General features: G+C 54.4%; 1 protein-coding gene across 1 annotated transcript; it reads left to right on the top strand.

The window, feature by feature from the left end:
• The first annotated feature begins 384 nt into the window (after positions 1–384).
• Positions 385–13351, top strand: SEC14L4 (SEC14 like lipid binding 4). Its single transcript, XM_037052512.1, has 12 exons — positions 385–438; positions 3171–3246; positions 4791–4834; positions 5105–5164; positions 5293–5481; positions 7167–7262; positions 7551–7611; positions 8604–8687; positions 8987–9093; positions 9164–9303; positions 9394–9563; positions 10712–13351. Exons 1-12 carry the CDS (start codon positions 385–387, stop codon positions 10849–10851), a joined length of 1221 nt encoding a protein of 406 aa, XP_036908407.1. The 3' UTR covers positions 10852–13351.
• Positions 13352–16970: the final 3619 nt, after the last annotated feature.

Below are 16970 nucleotides of genomic sequence, written 5' to 3'. Positions count from 1 at the left end.
ACCACGTTTATAGAAAGTTCCTCCATTTTGCTGGAAGGCGGGTCTTGCAGTTCCCTGAAACGTGCCCAAGGGTGCTTTATGCCTTCAGCCTTGACTGCCATGTGGCGGTCCTGTGGAGGACACCTGGAGGGGGTCGGGGGGTGCCTGGGACCCCTCTGGGGGCTAGTCACCTCCTTGCTCCGGGTAGGGTGCGTCTGGATGACTACTGTGACTGCCGGTGGCAAAAATCCCAGAGGGGAGGAGAAACTAGCGGCGAGACTGGGCGGGGCGAGACCCCGCGGGGTGCGGCTCTCCCGTAGGGGCGGGGACTCACATCTGACCTGCCTGGCAAAACCAAGCGCACAGAAGTACTTTGAGCGGCCAAATCTGGCTCCCACAAGCACCATGAGCGGCCGAGTCGGGGACCTGAGCCCCCAGCAGCAGGAGGCACTGGCCAGGGTGAGGGCCTTCGAGGGCCGAGGGCCGGGAGGCTTGGGGAGGGACCGAGCAGCCTGACGCTGCCCACCAGGGCTGAGACCCCTGTTGTACGGAGGGGAATGGGGACCCTGGAGAGTGCCTCTGACCAGATGTTTTGCTCCCAGTTGCCCAGGCAGTTATGTACAGGACATGGGACAGGAGCCCTCCTCTCGGGGACAGTGGTTCCCAATCCAGCTTTCCACTCTCGCCCACTCATGGCCACAGAGCCCTGGCTCTTGATTCTCGATCCCTGGTTAGGGGGCAATGGGGCGGGGTGGGGCAGGGGCGCTGCGACCCGACTCCCGGGCAGCCTTGGGCAGACTCCCAGATCCCGCCCAGATTGCAACATTTGTTTGGTTTCCTTTGTGGCTTTCTGCCTCCCAGGGCCTAAGCTCCGTCGCTGCTGTCACTGTTTCCATGAAAGGGGAATGGAGGAGACTTGAGGGATTTCAAGACTGTCCAGCAGGCCACACCTGGGAGTGTCATGGCCACGGGGAAGGGGGAGCGTATCCAAGCCTAGGTGACACAGTGTTAATGTGGCTTGCGGATGGCCAGGCGCTGGAAACTGTGACTCCAGGGGAGGGGCAGTCGCAGCCCTGGCTTGCACCTGGGGGCTGTAAAAGATCAGGTCAGACACGTGGAGAATGATGTCTGCTGAGGCTCCTACCCCCGGGGGAGGATGCGAGGGTCTTCCAGAGAGGACTGAGTAGCCCTGCTGAAGGAGGGGGACCCTGAGTGAACTCCTAGTTAAGGAGAGAGGGGTCCCAGGTGAATGATGGGTGCCCTGGGTGAATTCATAAGTAAAGGAAGAGGTTCCAGCAGTGGAGGGTCTCAGATGAACAAAGGGTCCTCAGGTGGAAGAAAAGGGGTGCCCTGGTGAACCCTCTCCCTCCCCCATTGTCAGTGACCTCAGAGAAGCCCCGTAGCCTAGGCTTCTAGGAGGACTGGACACCTGGTTTTAGGGGATGAATTACAATGGGGATGCCTGTGGGCCCAAGAACTTTCAACAATGTAAAAAGGGTTTATTCTTATTTTACCATTATTAAAAAGAGACAGATTCTATATTTAATATTAGGGAAAAAGAAAAAAGTAGAAAGAAGGGGGAGAAGCCACCGCCCATGGTCGCAACGTTCTAGGCGACTGTGCTCAGAACGTTTCCTTCTAGCTTGTTCCTGAACCGAGTTCCCACCACGGGCGGCCCCACTGCCAGGGGTTGCTGTTATGTTCCCATAAGGCACCGTAGGTTTTACCTCCTCGCCGCTCCAGTCCCTTCCCAGCCACTGCTTAGTGACCTTTCTCTTTTCCTTGGCGGAGTGGCCTTGAGATTGGAAGACTCGGACTCCTGCTGACCTTGCAGCTTCCTTACTCTGGCGCTGGGGAGGACCCCCTTTCCTCGCTTCCCCCACCCTCAGTTTTCTCACCTGCCAGGCAGGGATGTGGCCTTTGCTCCATCTGCCTCAGGGCACATCCTGAGGTTCGAAGGAGGAAATCTGGTCATCTGGAGAGGCTGGGGGGCGTGGGACTATTGTTTCTTGGGTAGTGTTGCCTCCCCCCCCTCCCCAAAGAAGCTTCCTTGGGAGCCCAGAGGTTACAGCTGTTCAGGGTGCGGGAAGCTCCGTTTCAGGTGCCTGGTGATTAATAGATTATTATTATGATACTCTCCACCTGGTGATCATCATAGCAGATGCTGCTGCTCAGGTTATTAACAATGGCGATGTTTAAGCTGATTATTCACTTTTAATGATGGGATCAATACAGGACTGCATTCTTATTTTAGATGTCATCCATACAGCTAAAGATGGTTTGGGGGATGGTCATGAAGACAGCTTCTTAGGGCTCTGCTGGCGTCTGTCTCCAATCTCAAATTCTCGGTCATGGGTTCTCCGGCACACCCAGCCCTCCAGGCCGTAGCTTCAGCTCCCTTCATCCCCCTGGAACTGGGGTCTCTTTTCTTATCTCACGCTTGGGCCTCAGTTCCAAACCCAAACTCCCAGACGCTTCCCCAAATTCTACTGGAAAGCAAAGGCATCCCTCACGGGTTGGCCGCCCTCCTTTCCCCCAGCCCTGATGGGGCGGCTCTGGCTTCTTTTTCAGCCCCCTCTGCTGACCTTTGCCAGGGGTTGTTTCCACAGACTCCACTGTCCAGGGCTGTGGGCAGTCCGTGTTTGCTGTGTACCCACATTTACGTGGCACCTGCTCTAAGCTGGGCCTGGCACTGTGCTTTGCCTGTACAAACTCCTTTGATTGGCACAAGTTTATCATTACCCCCACGTCACAGATGAGGAAACCGAGGCTCAGAGAGGTTAAGCAACTTGCTTTGAAATCTTTGAAATCTGAACCCTCAAAGTGCAGTATCAGGGGCAGCGTTCCTAAAATGTTCTGGTTGGCTTGCACCAAATTCACCAGGGATATTTGCAAAAATGGCAATGGCAGGGCCACCACCTCAGACTTACAGAATGAGGGTTTCGGGAAGCAGAGATCCCCCAAAGTTTGAGAAGGACACAACTCTTCCCGCCATGGTGAGCTGAAGGGGTGGGTGTGCCCCATCCGCAGGTGGCAAAATGGTCTAGGAAGCTGCTGCTAACTGTGCAGTCCCCAACTCTGCAGGGTCCCTGGGCAGGGCTGACTGCTGACTGAGGGTGGGGAGATCCAGGGACGAGATTGGGGGCCCTGGGGGTCTAGGGAGCCCCTCTAAAACCGTATCGCCCCCTCAGTTCCGGGACAGCCTCCAGGACCTGCTGCCCACCTTGCCCAAGGCTGATGATTACTTCCTCCTGCGCTGGCTGCGAGGTGAGGCTGCGGGATTGGAGGATCTCGGGAGAAGGTGTCGGGGACTTTGGGGGGCAGGGCCACAGAGTGGTAAAGAGTGTGGGCTCTGGAATCAGCCCACTTTGGGCTAGAATCTGAGCTCCCCTTCAAACCTGCATGGCACCTCCCCATTGGCTGTCGTGAGTGTTAAGTGAGAGGCGTAGTGCTCAGCACCAGGGGGGTCCAGGGCCCAGGTGAGGTTAGTTAACACCTGGGAAGTTCTCAGGATGACAGGCCCGGCCAGGCCTGAGTCAGGTATTGCTGAACATAGTCTTCAGGACCCGCCTTTGGGTCTATCCCCAGTTCCTTGAAGACAAGGCTATGAGGTCCCCTCAGAGAACCCAGCACCAAGCAGGTACCCAGCAAACACTTCAGGAAGTAGGTGTAATTAAGGATGGAGGAGTGTCTTCTAGGAATTGCTGAAATGGTGTAAAATGATTATAATAACAGAAACCACCCCAGAACTTAGGAAGAAATTTATTTCGACTCAGTATACCCCATGCAATGGCTTTTGAACTTGATAATCAAGACAGAGCTGGTGGCCCTGGCTGTGTAGCTCAATCACTTGGAGCATGATCCAACGCACCAAAAAAATTGCGGGTTGGATTCCTGGTCAGGGCACACACCTAGGCTGTGGGTTCAATCCCCGGTCGGGGCACATACAGGAGGCAACCCATCGACATTTCCGTTCCTGTCTCTTTCCCTTCCTCACTCTCTGAAATCAATTTAAAAAATATCCTCAGGTGAGGATTAAAAAAAAAAGACAGACCTGGTGGCCTCGGTGATTTTTTCCTGGAGGTTCATGATCAGGGCAGAGGAGGGAGTCTGATGGCATCTCAAGCCTCTTCTGTTTGAAAATCTCTGCCCCTGGATCTTATCGAAGGCCCATCACAGGACGAGTTCCTCAGGGAACCAGCGGTCTCAGAGAGCAACAGTCACTGAGTTTCTAAACTAGAGCAAGCATTATGTTTTCAATCAAAGTTTGTTTCTTTAAAATAAACAATCACAGCAATATCTGTCAGGTATTGAGCACTCCCTGCAAATGAAGTAATGTGCCAAGCACGTTGTCTCATGCTATCCTTTGAATAACTCTGAAAAAGATACTATTCCCATTTAACGGATTTAAAAACCAAGGTTCAGAGAAGTTCAGTGACTTGCTCAGGATTGCACAGCAAATCAAAGAACAAAATGAGACTTGGAGCCCAAATTGGCCTGCTGCCAGAGCCCGTGCTCTGCACCACCCCTAACACCAAGGGGACCTCTGCTCCCAGGGGCATGTTGAATATCACAGGCTAGACCAGCATTTAGAATAGTTTAAAAAGGCCTGGAAACTGAAGTCAAGGGCCCTTCAAAATCTTCTCAAGAATTAAGTATCCTTGCATTTTAACCAACTTTTTCTACCCCCATTGTATCCTTGGAGTGTCAGGAAAATCAAGGAGCATCCCACAATTTCCTCATGACTTTTCAGAGAATAGCTTGCCTTAGATCTGGCCTCAGGCCTCCTCTCACCTCGACTCTCCTTGCAGCTCAGAAGTTTGACCTGAAGAAATCTGAGGACATGCTCCGGAAGGTGAGGCCCCATTCTCGTGCCTCCCCCATGCTGTACCCCAGGGATTAGTGACAAAGGGTGGGGACCCTTGCCCTGTCCCATTGTCACGTTTCTTCTCCTCCTTGGACCCTTTCTCTGCATTGGAACCAGGTCCCCCACAGTCCACTTCCTAGTGTCCCCATGCCCAGTTCCATGTTGGTAGAGGCTGGGTATGCTTTGGCAGAATCTGGTGGCCATGGGCAGGGGGACCTTTGAGGCAGGCAGTTTGCAGGTCCTGCCCTGTCTCCGCAGCACCTGGAGTTCCGGAAGCAACAGGACCTGGACAATATTCTCGAGTGGCAGCCCTCAGAGGTAAGCTTCATGAAGCATCCCCCAGGCCAGCTGGTAACCCCCACCTTGCTCCCCACCACCATTTACCGCCACCTGATGGGGAAGGGACATGGCTTGGTGGGCTGGTCTGAGTCAGGACCTCACCCCAGGTGATCCGGCTGTACGACTCGGGCAGTCTGTTTGGCTACGACTACGATGGCTGCCCCGTGTGGTTCGAAATCATCGGGAACCTTGACCCAAAGGGCCTCCTTCTGTCAGCCTCCAAGCAGGAGCTAATCCGGAGACGTATCAAGAACTGTGAGCTGCTTTTGCGTGAGTGTGAGCTGCAGAGCCAGAAGGTCAGTGACCGGGGCCAGGGTTGGGGAGTTTAACACTGCAAACAGGGGTGGGGTGGGGGGAAGGGATCATGCTAGACCTAGTGTGTCTAAAAGGTTGCGCCAGGACCTGGAAGGGGAGGTACCCTGTCCCTGCTTCTCCCCCACCCCCGCCCCCCGCCCTGAGCACTCCAGGCTCTAGTGAAACGTGGCTTCTGCCGCAGTCTCCCACCTACAAGCATCCCACATGGGCGTGGCCCTCTCTGCTAGTATGAGCCAAGGGTCCCCAAAGCCCTTTCCCCTCTCCTTTGACCCAAGATGCTGACCTTGGGTGCAGTGAGTACTCCCCTTCCGTTCCCCAGCAACCCTGGGAACAGTGGGTGGTCCACTTTGCTTGGAGAAAAGACATCCTGTGATTGTAAACTGCATGACTATAATTATTTGATGGAGGAGCCATTACTTTGGATGTCCCAGAGCGCAGTGACCCTGGAAACTGGACACATCCCCTTGTGGGTCCCTAGAAGCTACTATGGAGTTGCTTTAAAAAACTATGGTGTTCTTGCTCCAGCGGATGTGGCGCAGTGGCCTGAGCACTGGCCTGCGATCCAAAAGGTTGCCGGTGTGACTCCCAGCCAGGACACATAGCTGGGTTGCAGGCCAGGTCCCCAGTTGGGGGGCACGTGAGAGGCAACTGATGTTTCTCTCACACATCAATCTTTCCCATTCCCTTCTCTTCTCTCTAAAAATAAATAAATAAAATCTTTAAAAATACAGGTGGAGTCCCATGGGACACGGGGCTTCTAATCAAGAAGGGCTCACCCCTGCCTTTGCAGGTCTTCTTGCTCCTGCCTCTGGGTTCCCTGGCCGATAACCTTCAGAGCGAATCGAGTGCCTTGTTGGTTTTATGAATCTAAGTGTCTAATGAGCCTAAGAAGAAGACTGACCCCCAGAGGGAGCTATGTGACTGGGATGACTGGGCGAATGGCTGACTCCAAATGATGTCGACAGGGCCTCGGTCTCCAGCCTCTGGCTCAGTACTAGATACCAAAGAGATCGATGGCAAACAGGAGAGAATTGCAAAGCCCTGTATTCAGTGCCTGGTTTGAATAGGCATGTGCCTGTCAAACAAGATGGCTGATACTAAAGGTTCAAAACAGTGTCTTCCGTGGTAGGGATGACTCCATTAGAGCTGATAATTATGGTGATGATGATACGACTAACAATAGTTGTTAATATTCATTAGGGACCAGCCATGGGCCAGGCACTAGGCTCATGGATTCAGAGCAAGTTTATCAGAGTCTGGAATTATCCCCATTTTACAGAGGGGGAAAAAAGAGATTTGGAGGCTTAGAAACCCACCCAGGGCCACACAGCCTGTCAACAGTGCAGCTCGGGCGTGGACGCAGCCACGGGACCGCAGACAGTGGCCAGCGTAGTATACCGTTGTATCCAAAGAGCCCAGTGAATGAGGAGCGATGATTTTAATTCCAGGGTTAGCCAATTTCAGGCAGCAGTTTTGAAGGAATTGTATAATAAGGGCCACTGTGCCAGGGCTTAAATGCAGGCCCTAGATAAGTGTCTCTGGAAAGCACTGGGGGCAGCCGGGAGTGGGGGTGGCAGGAAGGTAGGAGCTGTGGCCAGGTCTCTCTGGCCAGTATCTCCCAGCCGGGGCTGTTGTCTGACCTGTATACCTGTTCTGCCTCACACAGCTGGGCAGGAAGATAGAGACAATGATAATGGTGGCTGACATGCAGGGGCTGGGCCTGAAACACCTGTGGAAGCCAGCTGTGGAGGTCTACCAGCAGGTAAGGTAAGCAGCTGGCCGAGGCCTCTAGGGAGCTGCTGCCCACACATGCTTCAGATCATGGAGGAGGGGAATGTGCCCCCACCCAGGGGTCCCACAGAGCAGCCAGTGGAGCTGGCCCTGGGTACCCCCTGCAAAGAGAAAGACGACAAAGTACATGCTCATGGGTAGATGGGGTGGGCCAGGGAGTAGGGGGATGGGGACTCTTGTCTCAGCAGCCTCAGAGGCCACCAAAGCCAGGCAGAGATATTGGAGTATGGCCTAAACCTGACTCTCCTTGACTCTACAGTTTTTTCTCATCCTGGATGCAAATTATCCCGAGATGGTGAAGAATTTAATTATTGTTCGAGGTGAGGATTTGCTGGGTGGTGAGGGAGGAGAGGGGAGCGGGGAGCGGGGAATGGGCAGTGGGTAAGCCACTGAATTCAGGGTTTCTCAACCCATCCTCTGCGAAGAATGGGTTCTTGTGTTGGTTGGTTTGGTTTTTTTTGGGGGGGGGTGTTTTAGCTCAATACTTCACAGACTGATACTTTTGGAATATACAAATGCCTGTGTAGCAATGTCAAATAAGTTATAAGTTTCTAAATGTGTGCTGTTATTTTCTTTACTTATCTGGGTGTGGACTAGTAATATGTGGTCCATGGACCGCACAGGTTGGTGGACTCACTGTGGGCGGGAGTGATCCCTGACCACGATGGCAACATAGTGAGGTGGTCACCACATACGCTCTGGGCCAGCTGATCCGGCTTCCTGTCTAGCTAGCTCTGTGACTTTGAGCAAGTCTATTGCACCTCGCTGAGCCTCAGTTTTCCCATTCTGTAAAATAGGGATGCAGTGGCATCTTCCTCTTAGGATAGTTGTGAGGTTCAAGGAGATAGTCTATGGAGAAAGCGTGGTACAGAGCCTGGTGGTACACAGAAATGGCCCAGCAAGTTGGAGTGACTCAGGTGGGAAATGCACTCTAAGGCAGGTGCCCCACCTACTTGCACCCAAGAGGATCCCAAGGCAATCTGGGAAAACCTGGAGAGTGGAAAGGAAGAGGCAACTTTGGGGAATCAACACTGCTGAAGCCCTCCGGCTGAATAGGCAAAACAACCATTTATCAAAAGCCTGGCCCTGTGCCAAGTGTGAGGTATACACCATTAGATTCAACCTCCACCTTGTAGTCATCATTAATAGCTCTGAGACTCAGCGAGGGTGAGTAACCGGCTGAGGGCCACAGAGCAGGAAACATCAGAATCTCCATCCGTCTACTTCCTGTCTAGCCCATGCCCTTGAGTGTGACTTTATATATCCAAGTCCTCTCCGGTCCAGCTTCCCAAGGGAGTTTCATGTGTTTCAGCCCCTAAGCTGTTCCCTGTGGCCTTCAACTTGGTCAAGCCATTCATAAGTGAGGAGACTCGAAAGAAGATAGTGATTCTTGGAGGTAAGTGACATGGCCTCCTGGTTGTGCTCATCGGCCTAGGAAGCAGAGGTCAGGGCTAAAGGCCCCACTTCTCCCTGGCTCTTTCTCTTTATTCTGACTCCCAGCAGCCTTTGCACACTCACACAAGGCTTTGAGCCCTAGACCCCAACCTGGGTGGTTGCGTATAGCTCTTGGGCCATCTCATGAGCGGGCACCCAGGAGAGCTAGCCAAGGGCACATCAGGCCCCTTCCAAGAGCTTGGCCCCCTCTGCCTTCCATCAAGCCTGGGCCCCCATGGGGCCTCTCTCTTGCTCCCACAGGCAACTGGAAGCAGGAGCTGCCAAAGTTCATCAGCCCCGACCAGCTGCCCATGGAGTTTGGGGGGACCATGACTGACCCTGATGGCAACCCCAAGTGCCTGACCAAGGTACAGGGTGCCCAGACCATGGTGGGGGGAGGGATCACTGGTGGTTTCACTCACCCACCCTCACCCGCAGATCAAATACGGAGGCGAGGTGCCTAAGAGCTACTACCTGCGCAACCAGGTGAGGATGCAGTACGATCACACGGTGACCATCGGCCGAGGCTCCTCCCTGCAGGTGGACAATGAGATCCTGTTCCCAGGCTGTGTGCTCAGGTAGGGATGTAGGCCACTCACACCTGAGTACAGCTGGGAGGAACCTGGAGCCCAGGCAGGTGGTCATCGGTGGGGCCCTGTCCCCTGCAGGTGGCAGTTTACATCAGATGGGGCAGACATCGGTTTCGGAGTTTTCCTGAAGACCAAGCAAGGAGAGAAGCAGCGAGTCGGGGAGATGACGGAGGTGCTGCCCAGCCAGCGCTACAATGCCCAACTGGTGCCCGAGGACGGCAGCCTCACCTGCCTCAAGGCTGGCGTCTGTAAGAGCTCCAGGGTTCACTAGAGCCATTGTTCTCTCCCAGCAAAGAGATGTGTTGCCAGTCTGGCTTCTGTCCCTTTGCCCTCTATTTGTAGCCCTCAGGGAGGGTGTGGGAGTCTGTGCAAGCTCCTAGACGCCAGAGGTGCCAGGGGAATTGGCTCAGGGTGTAGGATCTGATGAGTAGCCATAGGTGTGGATACAAGGCAGACTCATTGGAGAGAGTGGGGTGGGATGCACAGCCTGGGGCCATGGGCTCAGCTCCTGGGAAGCTTCTACACTGAACTGGGCAGGCCAACAGTCGGGTAAGTAAACAGCATGAGATTAGCTTTAGGGGTCCCAAACTGCCCAGGTACGTGGGCCACTCCGCACTGGGCATCCTGAACAGATGATTTATCCTTCCTTCCCAGGCTGCCCAGGCCAGCTACAGTTTGGTCAGTTTTATCAGGAACAGTCCTGCATGGGAGCATCGCAGACCTTCCGCCTCTGTCGAAAGTGGAACTAGAAGGGGAACCCAAGCTTGATCTCCTCTGGAGAAGGAGAATGATTTTTGGCTAATGCTTTAGTTAATACGTACCTGGTTTATCTTTATGGAAAGGGAGAATTAGGAGAGTGGAAACAGGAACTGGATGACTCACTGTGACCCAGAGTCCACGTTGGCCTTTGGCGTTGAAGGACATGCCCTCTGTGAAAGGCATGATGAAAAAGCACCTTATGGAGCTCAGCCTTCTCTTCTGGGCAAAGCAGGGCTCCTCACTGGGTTGGAGCACTGGGATATGGGAATCTCAGTCCCTCCCCTCCCTTGCTCTGTAATCCTCAGAAAGTCACGTCAACCTCTCTAAGTCTCAGTTTCCTCATTCATACAACACAGATGATGGTACCTTCCATGGGGCTACTTTGAGGATTCAGGGAACTGTGAGTATTGAGGTAATGTGTGGCACCTAGGAAGGGCTGATGCATGCTGGTGGCTCTTATTAATTCTTTATTGAGCACAAGTGACATGCAAAGAGATGGCCATGAGCAATGGGCTGGGAGCTGAGCAGTGGCTGACCCTCTAGCCCCACCCACAGTCCTGGGCAGCCAGTTCCCAAGGGCGCCATGTTCTTAGAGGGGTTGGGATTGAGTTGCCTGATTACTTCTCCCTCCTTGCAGATGTCCTGCGCTTTGACAACACCTATAGCCTGATGCACTCCAAGAAGGTCAGCTACACTGTGGAGGTGCTGCTCCCTGACAAGGCCTCCCAGGAGAAGATTTGGGGTCTCGAGGAGACAGGACCGCCCTCAGCACAATGAAGAAAGACCCTGGCTGTGCCTCTGTGCCTGTGCTCTCCAACCCCCTTGACCCCCCAACTCCCTGTCCCCTGCCTTCCCAGGCAGGGTAGTGCTGGAGGTAACCGCAGAAAGCACTCACCCTACATGGCCATCTCAACTCCTCGCGGGACCACCTAGCACAGTGGCCAAGCAGGAGCGGAACACCCAATGTGTAGGCCACCCTGAGGACTCAGACGAGCATCTTATCCCCTGCTTGGAAAGACTGAGAATGAGAACCCCGAGGAAGAACCAGCACCCACTGAGGAGGGATCCTGCCTGCAGAAGCGGCCCTGAGTCCGCTTGACAAGGTCCACCTGTCCCAGGGCTCAGCCACGCCTGGCATCCAGGCTTGGGGGCTTAAGGCCTAGGCCCTGCAGGGAGCACAGCCTCAGGCCCTAAGAGCAGGGAGGCAGGATTCTCTGCACAAAGGGGCTCAGTGGGGATGGGCAGGGCCAGCTAGAGGCAGCTGGGTGGAGGGACAGGGCAGGGCTTAGGGAGTCACTTCTGGAAGAGCATCAAGGCCCCTCCAGGGTTGTTCTGCTTTTGGAGGCAAAGTCGGAAATGGAGAGCAAGACCCAGCAGGTGTAACCACCAGGAGGAAAGGCCATGCTCAGCCTTATACGGAGCTGAGTGGGCGAAGCCTGACTCTCCAGGGGATTCCTGGTGACCCCCATTCCCTCCCCTCCTGCTGTGATCCAGCTGACATTCAGCTTGGGTTCTTCCTGTCTCAGAGTGGAGGCGGCACCGAAGCAGAGCCAGCATAAGCTGGACTGTGCTGGAATGAGGTAGAGTGTGCTGCCATCCCAGGGCATGCATCTCAGGCTCCGACTTGCTTCTTGGAGAAGCATCCAGTGTCTCCTCCATTCTTGTGTCTCCCAAGGGGACAGCTGAAGGTCAGCTCCCAACCTCTGAGCCCACTCTGCAACCCAGCAGCTGGCCAGTGATGGCTTCTGTTTCTCAAAAGCTGGGCCACCCGGTGCCCGCAGCCCAGTCAGGACCAACACCCGCGCTACTGGGTGGACTGAACCCAGTAGAGCCAAGCTTACGGTGGGATGAATGGAGGAAGCCATCAAATTGGTTCTGGAGTGGCCCTGCGGGTTGACTCCAGCTGGCAGTGAAGTCATCGAACAGGGTCTGGGAGTCCAGGCTGCTCTACCCTGCCCCCTCCCCTCCCTGCCCCCTGCTCTCCAGCTGGGCCAGGCCAGTGGCCACCAGCATTTCTGAAGACCTGGCTCTGGGTGACTTGGCCCTCGGCTCTGGATCTCTGCAAGTGAGCTGCTTGTTAGTCCTTCAGTCCCACAGGGCAAAGGAGTGCCATCCTCCAGGCGACGTCCCCAGGAGTGAGTGGTCCAATGTCTCTATGAAAAAGGCTCTCCCTGTAAATCATTAGCACACTGGCTGCCCAGGCCTTCCCCAGAGACTGGAAGCCTCAGCAGGTGCCACTGTCCAGGTGCTCTGCGACCAGGAAGCCAGGCTCTGGCCCCTTTCCTGCCCTTAGAGTCTGTGATTTCATTTTCTCCAGTTTATAGGAAGTTTCTAGATTTCCCAGAACCTATTTTTAGCAAGAAAATGATGAGGCTTGGGAAGGTGGGGGTCTTCAGGTGAGCTATGCGAGGGCCTGGCACCCCAGGCCCTGCCTCTGTGGCAAGGAAACCATTGTCCACGGTTTCCCATGTGGGTCTGAATGGGTTCTGATGCTATAAAAAGCAAACTAAGTGAGACGAAATGCCGGCAGCCAGTGCTGTGAGGCACTGCACAGCTAACAGGATGTTTGAGCAGTTTGGCGAGAAGCTGTTGTGCCGGCATCAGGGGGACGGCCTGGGCCTGGCGGTCAGGCAGAAGTCCCAGGGCGTCCGTGTTCCGGCGCCATTCCTCATCCCAGATGCCTCAGGCTTTCCCACCACCCGTGTGGCACTGTGGGGCCACCCTCTGCGCAGCTGCCCGGGATGCAGCCCTGTCTGAGGAACCCTGAGGCCCTCGGGCATCCCAGAGCCATTTCCCACTGCCCTTGGCAGGCTATGGAGGGCGCACTCACTGGGGTTGGGGGGGACCCTTTGCCTGGTTTTGCTGGGCCCACCTTCGCCTATGACAAATCTCATAAAGCCTCCCTTCTACCTTCACAACCGCCTGCTTAAAAACAAGGGGTTTATGGACTTGACCCCTGACCCTTGCCCTTCTCACTACCCACAGCCAATCACCCACCAGGAGCACAGCCTCATCTGGTTCCTCCCAAAATCCAGTCCCAGAGAATTTACCCAGATATGACTAAAACCAGGGGGTCAGGTGCGGGCTCCAGCGACTCTGAATCCCAGACCTGGCAGAGCAGACCTCACGTCCAGCAGGGTCGGCAGCACTCACCTGCACAGGTGGGAACAGAAGCGCCCACCTGGCAAGGGGGGGCGGGGGCACTTTGGGAGCTGCACAAGGGGCCATGTCTTCAGCAGCCCGTCCTCGACTCTTAACACTGTCACTTAAAAAAAAACAAAACAAAAAAAGACAGTCCTGCCTCGTGTAGCTCAGTGGATTGAGCGTGGGCCTGCAAACCAGAGGATGGAGGTTTGATTCCCAGTCAGGGCACATGCCTGGGTTGCAGGCCAGTTCCCGGGACGTACAGGAGGCAACCATACATTGCTATTTCTCTCCTTCTCTCCTTCCCTTTCCCTCTAAAGATAAATAAAATCTTTAAAAATAAAATAAAAAAGATAGTAGACCAGATAGAGACAAGAGAGAGGCTGGCCTGCCTGAAGTTCGTTTCGCTGTTCATTCACTTATTCATCAATGTTTATGGAGCAATGTTTACGGAGCATCTGTCTAGTGCCAGGCCCCGGGGACCCCAAGGCCAGCAGGAGGGTAGCCTGTGTAGAGAGAGGCAGAGGTGACTGCGATCCACTATCCAGTGAGCCTGTCTCCACCACGCATGTTTGGAGGGGCCGAATTCTGAGGGAGCATCCAGCGAAGGATGCCGCTGGAGGTGTCAGAGGTGCTTCGCCCAAGGGGGGGCACCCCTGAAGGGAGAGCTGAAGCATAAGTGGGGGTGCCAGGTGTGGTTCACTGAGGAGCCGGGTGTTCGAGGCTGGAGGAAAGCCAGAGGGCTCTCGGGTGACAGTGGTAAGCACTGACTGGCATTTGCTGTTTGTGAACAACTGTGTACACTTAGTTGTTAATAATGCAGGTTATGAAACAGAGTCTGTTGTTTGTCAGGAAAGAATGACAAAACCTTGGCAAGAGGCCACAGATCAAAACTCTTGCTCGAAAGGAGGCGTTTGGAAATACCTGGCCTCGCCTATCCAGAGGAATGGAGGCAGGGCCTGCGTCCCCTGGCCATCTCTGCGCTGGAAAGCACCCCCAATCTTCCAGGAGAGGCAGGGACGTAAGGGGGAGCCTATATGGGTGTTCGAGATGAGTTGGAAAGGTTTCCCTGCCCCCACAACATCCCACCCCAGCTCAGCTTGCCTTCTAAGAGCTGAGGGGACCAGAGGGGACACCACTGTGGGACAAACACAGCTGCCCAGAGCGGGCCTTCAACAGCTCGCCAGGGCACAGCTCCACGGTGTGCATCACCCCTTTGCGTGCAGCCCTGGCAGAAACAGGAGTCACGTCCCCATTTTTCAGGCCAGGAAACTGAGGCTCATGAGCGGGAGTGGCTTGGCCAAAGGCTCGGTGTCTCATGACAGAGGTGGAGCTAGCAGCACCCAGGTGTGCTGGTGAGAGGCCCCCAACCTGCCTCTCAGGGAACGAGGGGGCAAGTGGGCCCCACCAGGGAGGGCCAGACTGGGGCAGGGGACACTGAGTGGGTCAGAGCCAGGTGCTGGGGTCGGGGGATGTCCCAGAGTCGGTAGAAAGTTTCTCAGACATGTGTGTCTCTTGATCAGATGTGGCAGTGCTGGCTACACTGCACCCTACTGTGTGCCAGGCCTGAGCGGAAGCAGGAAGCATCTTCCTGTTGACAAATGAGGAGAGCGGGGCTCCCAGCAGGAAGAAACTTGTCATGTCACACGACAAAGACAAGGAGGCCAGGTGTGAGCCAGGACCCACCCATGCAGACAGTGTAAGAACTCAATGAGCACACCGGGTGGGCAGCTTCACACTTGGTACTTCAGGGGAGGCCACTATGCCAGGCCCAAGCCAAGGAGCTCTCGGGTGACTTCCATCTTCAGCCCCCACAGAGCGCCATTGGGTCTGTGTGTCTGCCCCACGAAGTATAAACAGGGTCCCCCAGCATCTAGCTCATGTAAGGCAGCTTTGCAGGTGAGTTGAGGCTCAAAAGCCCAAGTTCACCAGGCCCAGGCAATTTGTGGGGCCTTCTGGTGTGGGAGAAAGAGGCGGTTCGACCTGGTTCTGCCGTTTGCTGGCTTGCTACCCAATACCTCTGGACCCTATCTTCCTCCCCACGACCGCTGTGCCAAACAGGGCCTCCACCCTGATTACTAGGAAGGAGCCCAGGAGTCTCCCTGGACCAATTCCTACACTCTCCTATCCTGACTCCACAGGGCACCCAGGAAAACCTTTCCCAAATGAGAATCTGTTCACACCATTCCCTGCATAAGCCCTTTACTGGCTCCCCCTTCCCTCTGGGAAAGGTCAGTCTCATTGGTGACTTACAAGATGCTCTGTGACCTGGCCACAGCACCCGCACTCCAGCTTCACCCAATGACCCACACTCGCCAACTCACCAACCTCCTTCCTGCCCCCTTAGCTTTGCTCCTGCCGAACCCACATCCCAGGACTCCCTCCCCAGTCTTCTGTGCACCCTCAAGGCTCCTGGAGCAGTCTTCTGGGCAGCTTTCCCTGGGCCCCTTACCCACGCAGCCCCTAGCAGGTTTAGGGGTCCTTCTCCAATCTCTCAGAGCAACAGGACAGGGCTCATCACACAACAGAGTCACTGTCTGCCTCGTGTCTGTCTCCTGTTCATCCCCGGCCACCCATTCAGGCTGCACTCCCAAAAAAGGGGCTCCTAAAGCCCTACAAAAAAAATAACAGATGCCGTTTGCTGAGCCCCTGTGCAGGCCTGCTGCCCACCTGCACCATCTGGTTTAATCTTCATGAGAGTGTGGGTAAGAGGGGGCCCCATACTAGCCCTGTCAAGCTCAGGGGAGGCCTGCAGGGTGGGCCTTACAATCTCAGAGACCAAAAATAACCCCCTCAGATGGTCTGAACATAAAAATTCTAAACTAAAAGCAAGTAGATAGTCACACCCTAGGCCTGTAGCTTCCTTGACAAAGATCCATGTTTACTTTAGGTGAGCCTGTCTACTGTCCATTTGCATCTAAAGTAACATACCTTTGGGATGTCAGAGCAATCCCCTTTTCCAGACCCCTAGGAGACCCCTACCTCACCAGAGCGGAGACCACGGAACCCCTCATTGGTTTCTGGTTCCCCATACACTGTCCCTGTGTGCCATAAATGCTGATGGCCTTGTATCGTGCACAACTGCCCTGAAAAAGAGGTACGTATCTCTCCATTTTACTTTTTATCCAGTCCCAGCCATTTCCCCCACTTCGCTTTCGAGCCCCCACCGTTAATCTACCGCCGATGGATTTCATGTAACCTTCCTCGCATCCCCTCCCTCGATTCTAGTGTATGAAATAACCTGCAGACCTGCCTGCTCTGGAGCAGTTTCTCAATCTGTTGAGATTTTGCTTCCTCGCCATGGTGGTCAGTTTAGTGCAAATCAAATCATAAAACTTCTTCACAGGTTCAGACATTTCTTTCGTCCACAATAGCTCTGTGACGTAAATAGAGTTGTCCCTGTTACATAGGAGGGAAGGAAAGGCTCAGAGACACAGCCATTTGCTCGGCCAGGATTGGAATTCAGGGCGTCTGACTCCGGAGCCATGTGCCTCCCTAAGAAGAACTAAATGTAAGAGCCAAACCGATAAAACACTCAAAAGAAAACATGGAGGTCAAGTCTTCATGCCCTTGGATTTGGCAATGTTTTCCGAGCTCTGATACCAAGAGCCCAAGCAACAGAAGAAAAGGAGATTAGTAGGACTTCATCAAAACTTAGAACTTTTTCCATCAAAGGACACTAAAGAAAGTGAAGAGACAACCCACAGAGTGGAAAAAATATTTGCAAGTCATATATCAGATAAGAGATTCGT

The sequence above is a fragment of the Sturnira hondurensis genome, unplaced genomic scaffold (genome assembly GCF_014824575.4).
Source record: "Sturnira hondurensis isolate 20B ecotype Veracruz unplaced genomic scaffold, ASM1482457v3 Scaffold0007406, whole genome shotgun sequence".
Taxonomy (NCBI): Eukaryota; Metazoa; Chordata; class Mammalia; order Chiroptera; family Phyllostomidae; genus Sturnira; species Sturnira hondurensis.
Note: the sequence above shows the minus strand (reverse complement) of the source record. Positions and strands in the feature narration are given on the sequence as shown.

Coding starts and splice junctions, on each gene's coding strand:
- SEC14L4 (XM_037052512.1), top strand. CDS start 385: ATGAGCGGCCGAGTCGGGGACCTGAGCCCCCAGCAGCAGGAGGCACTG. Junction 439..3,170: donor AGCAGGAGGCACTGGCCAGG/GTGAGGGCCTTC, acceptor TCGCCCCCTCAG/TTCCGGGACAGCCTCCAGGA. Junction 5,482..7,166: donor GTGAGCTGCAGAGCCAGAAG/GTCAGTGACCGG, acceptor TGCCTCACACAG/CTGGGCAGGAAGATAGAGAC.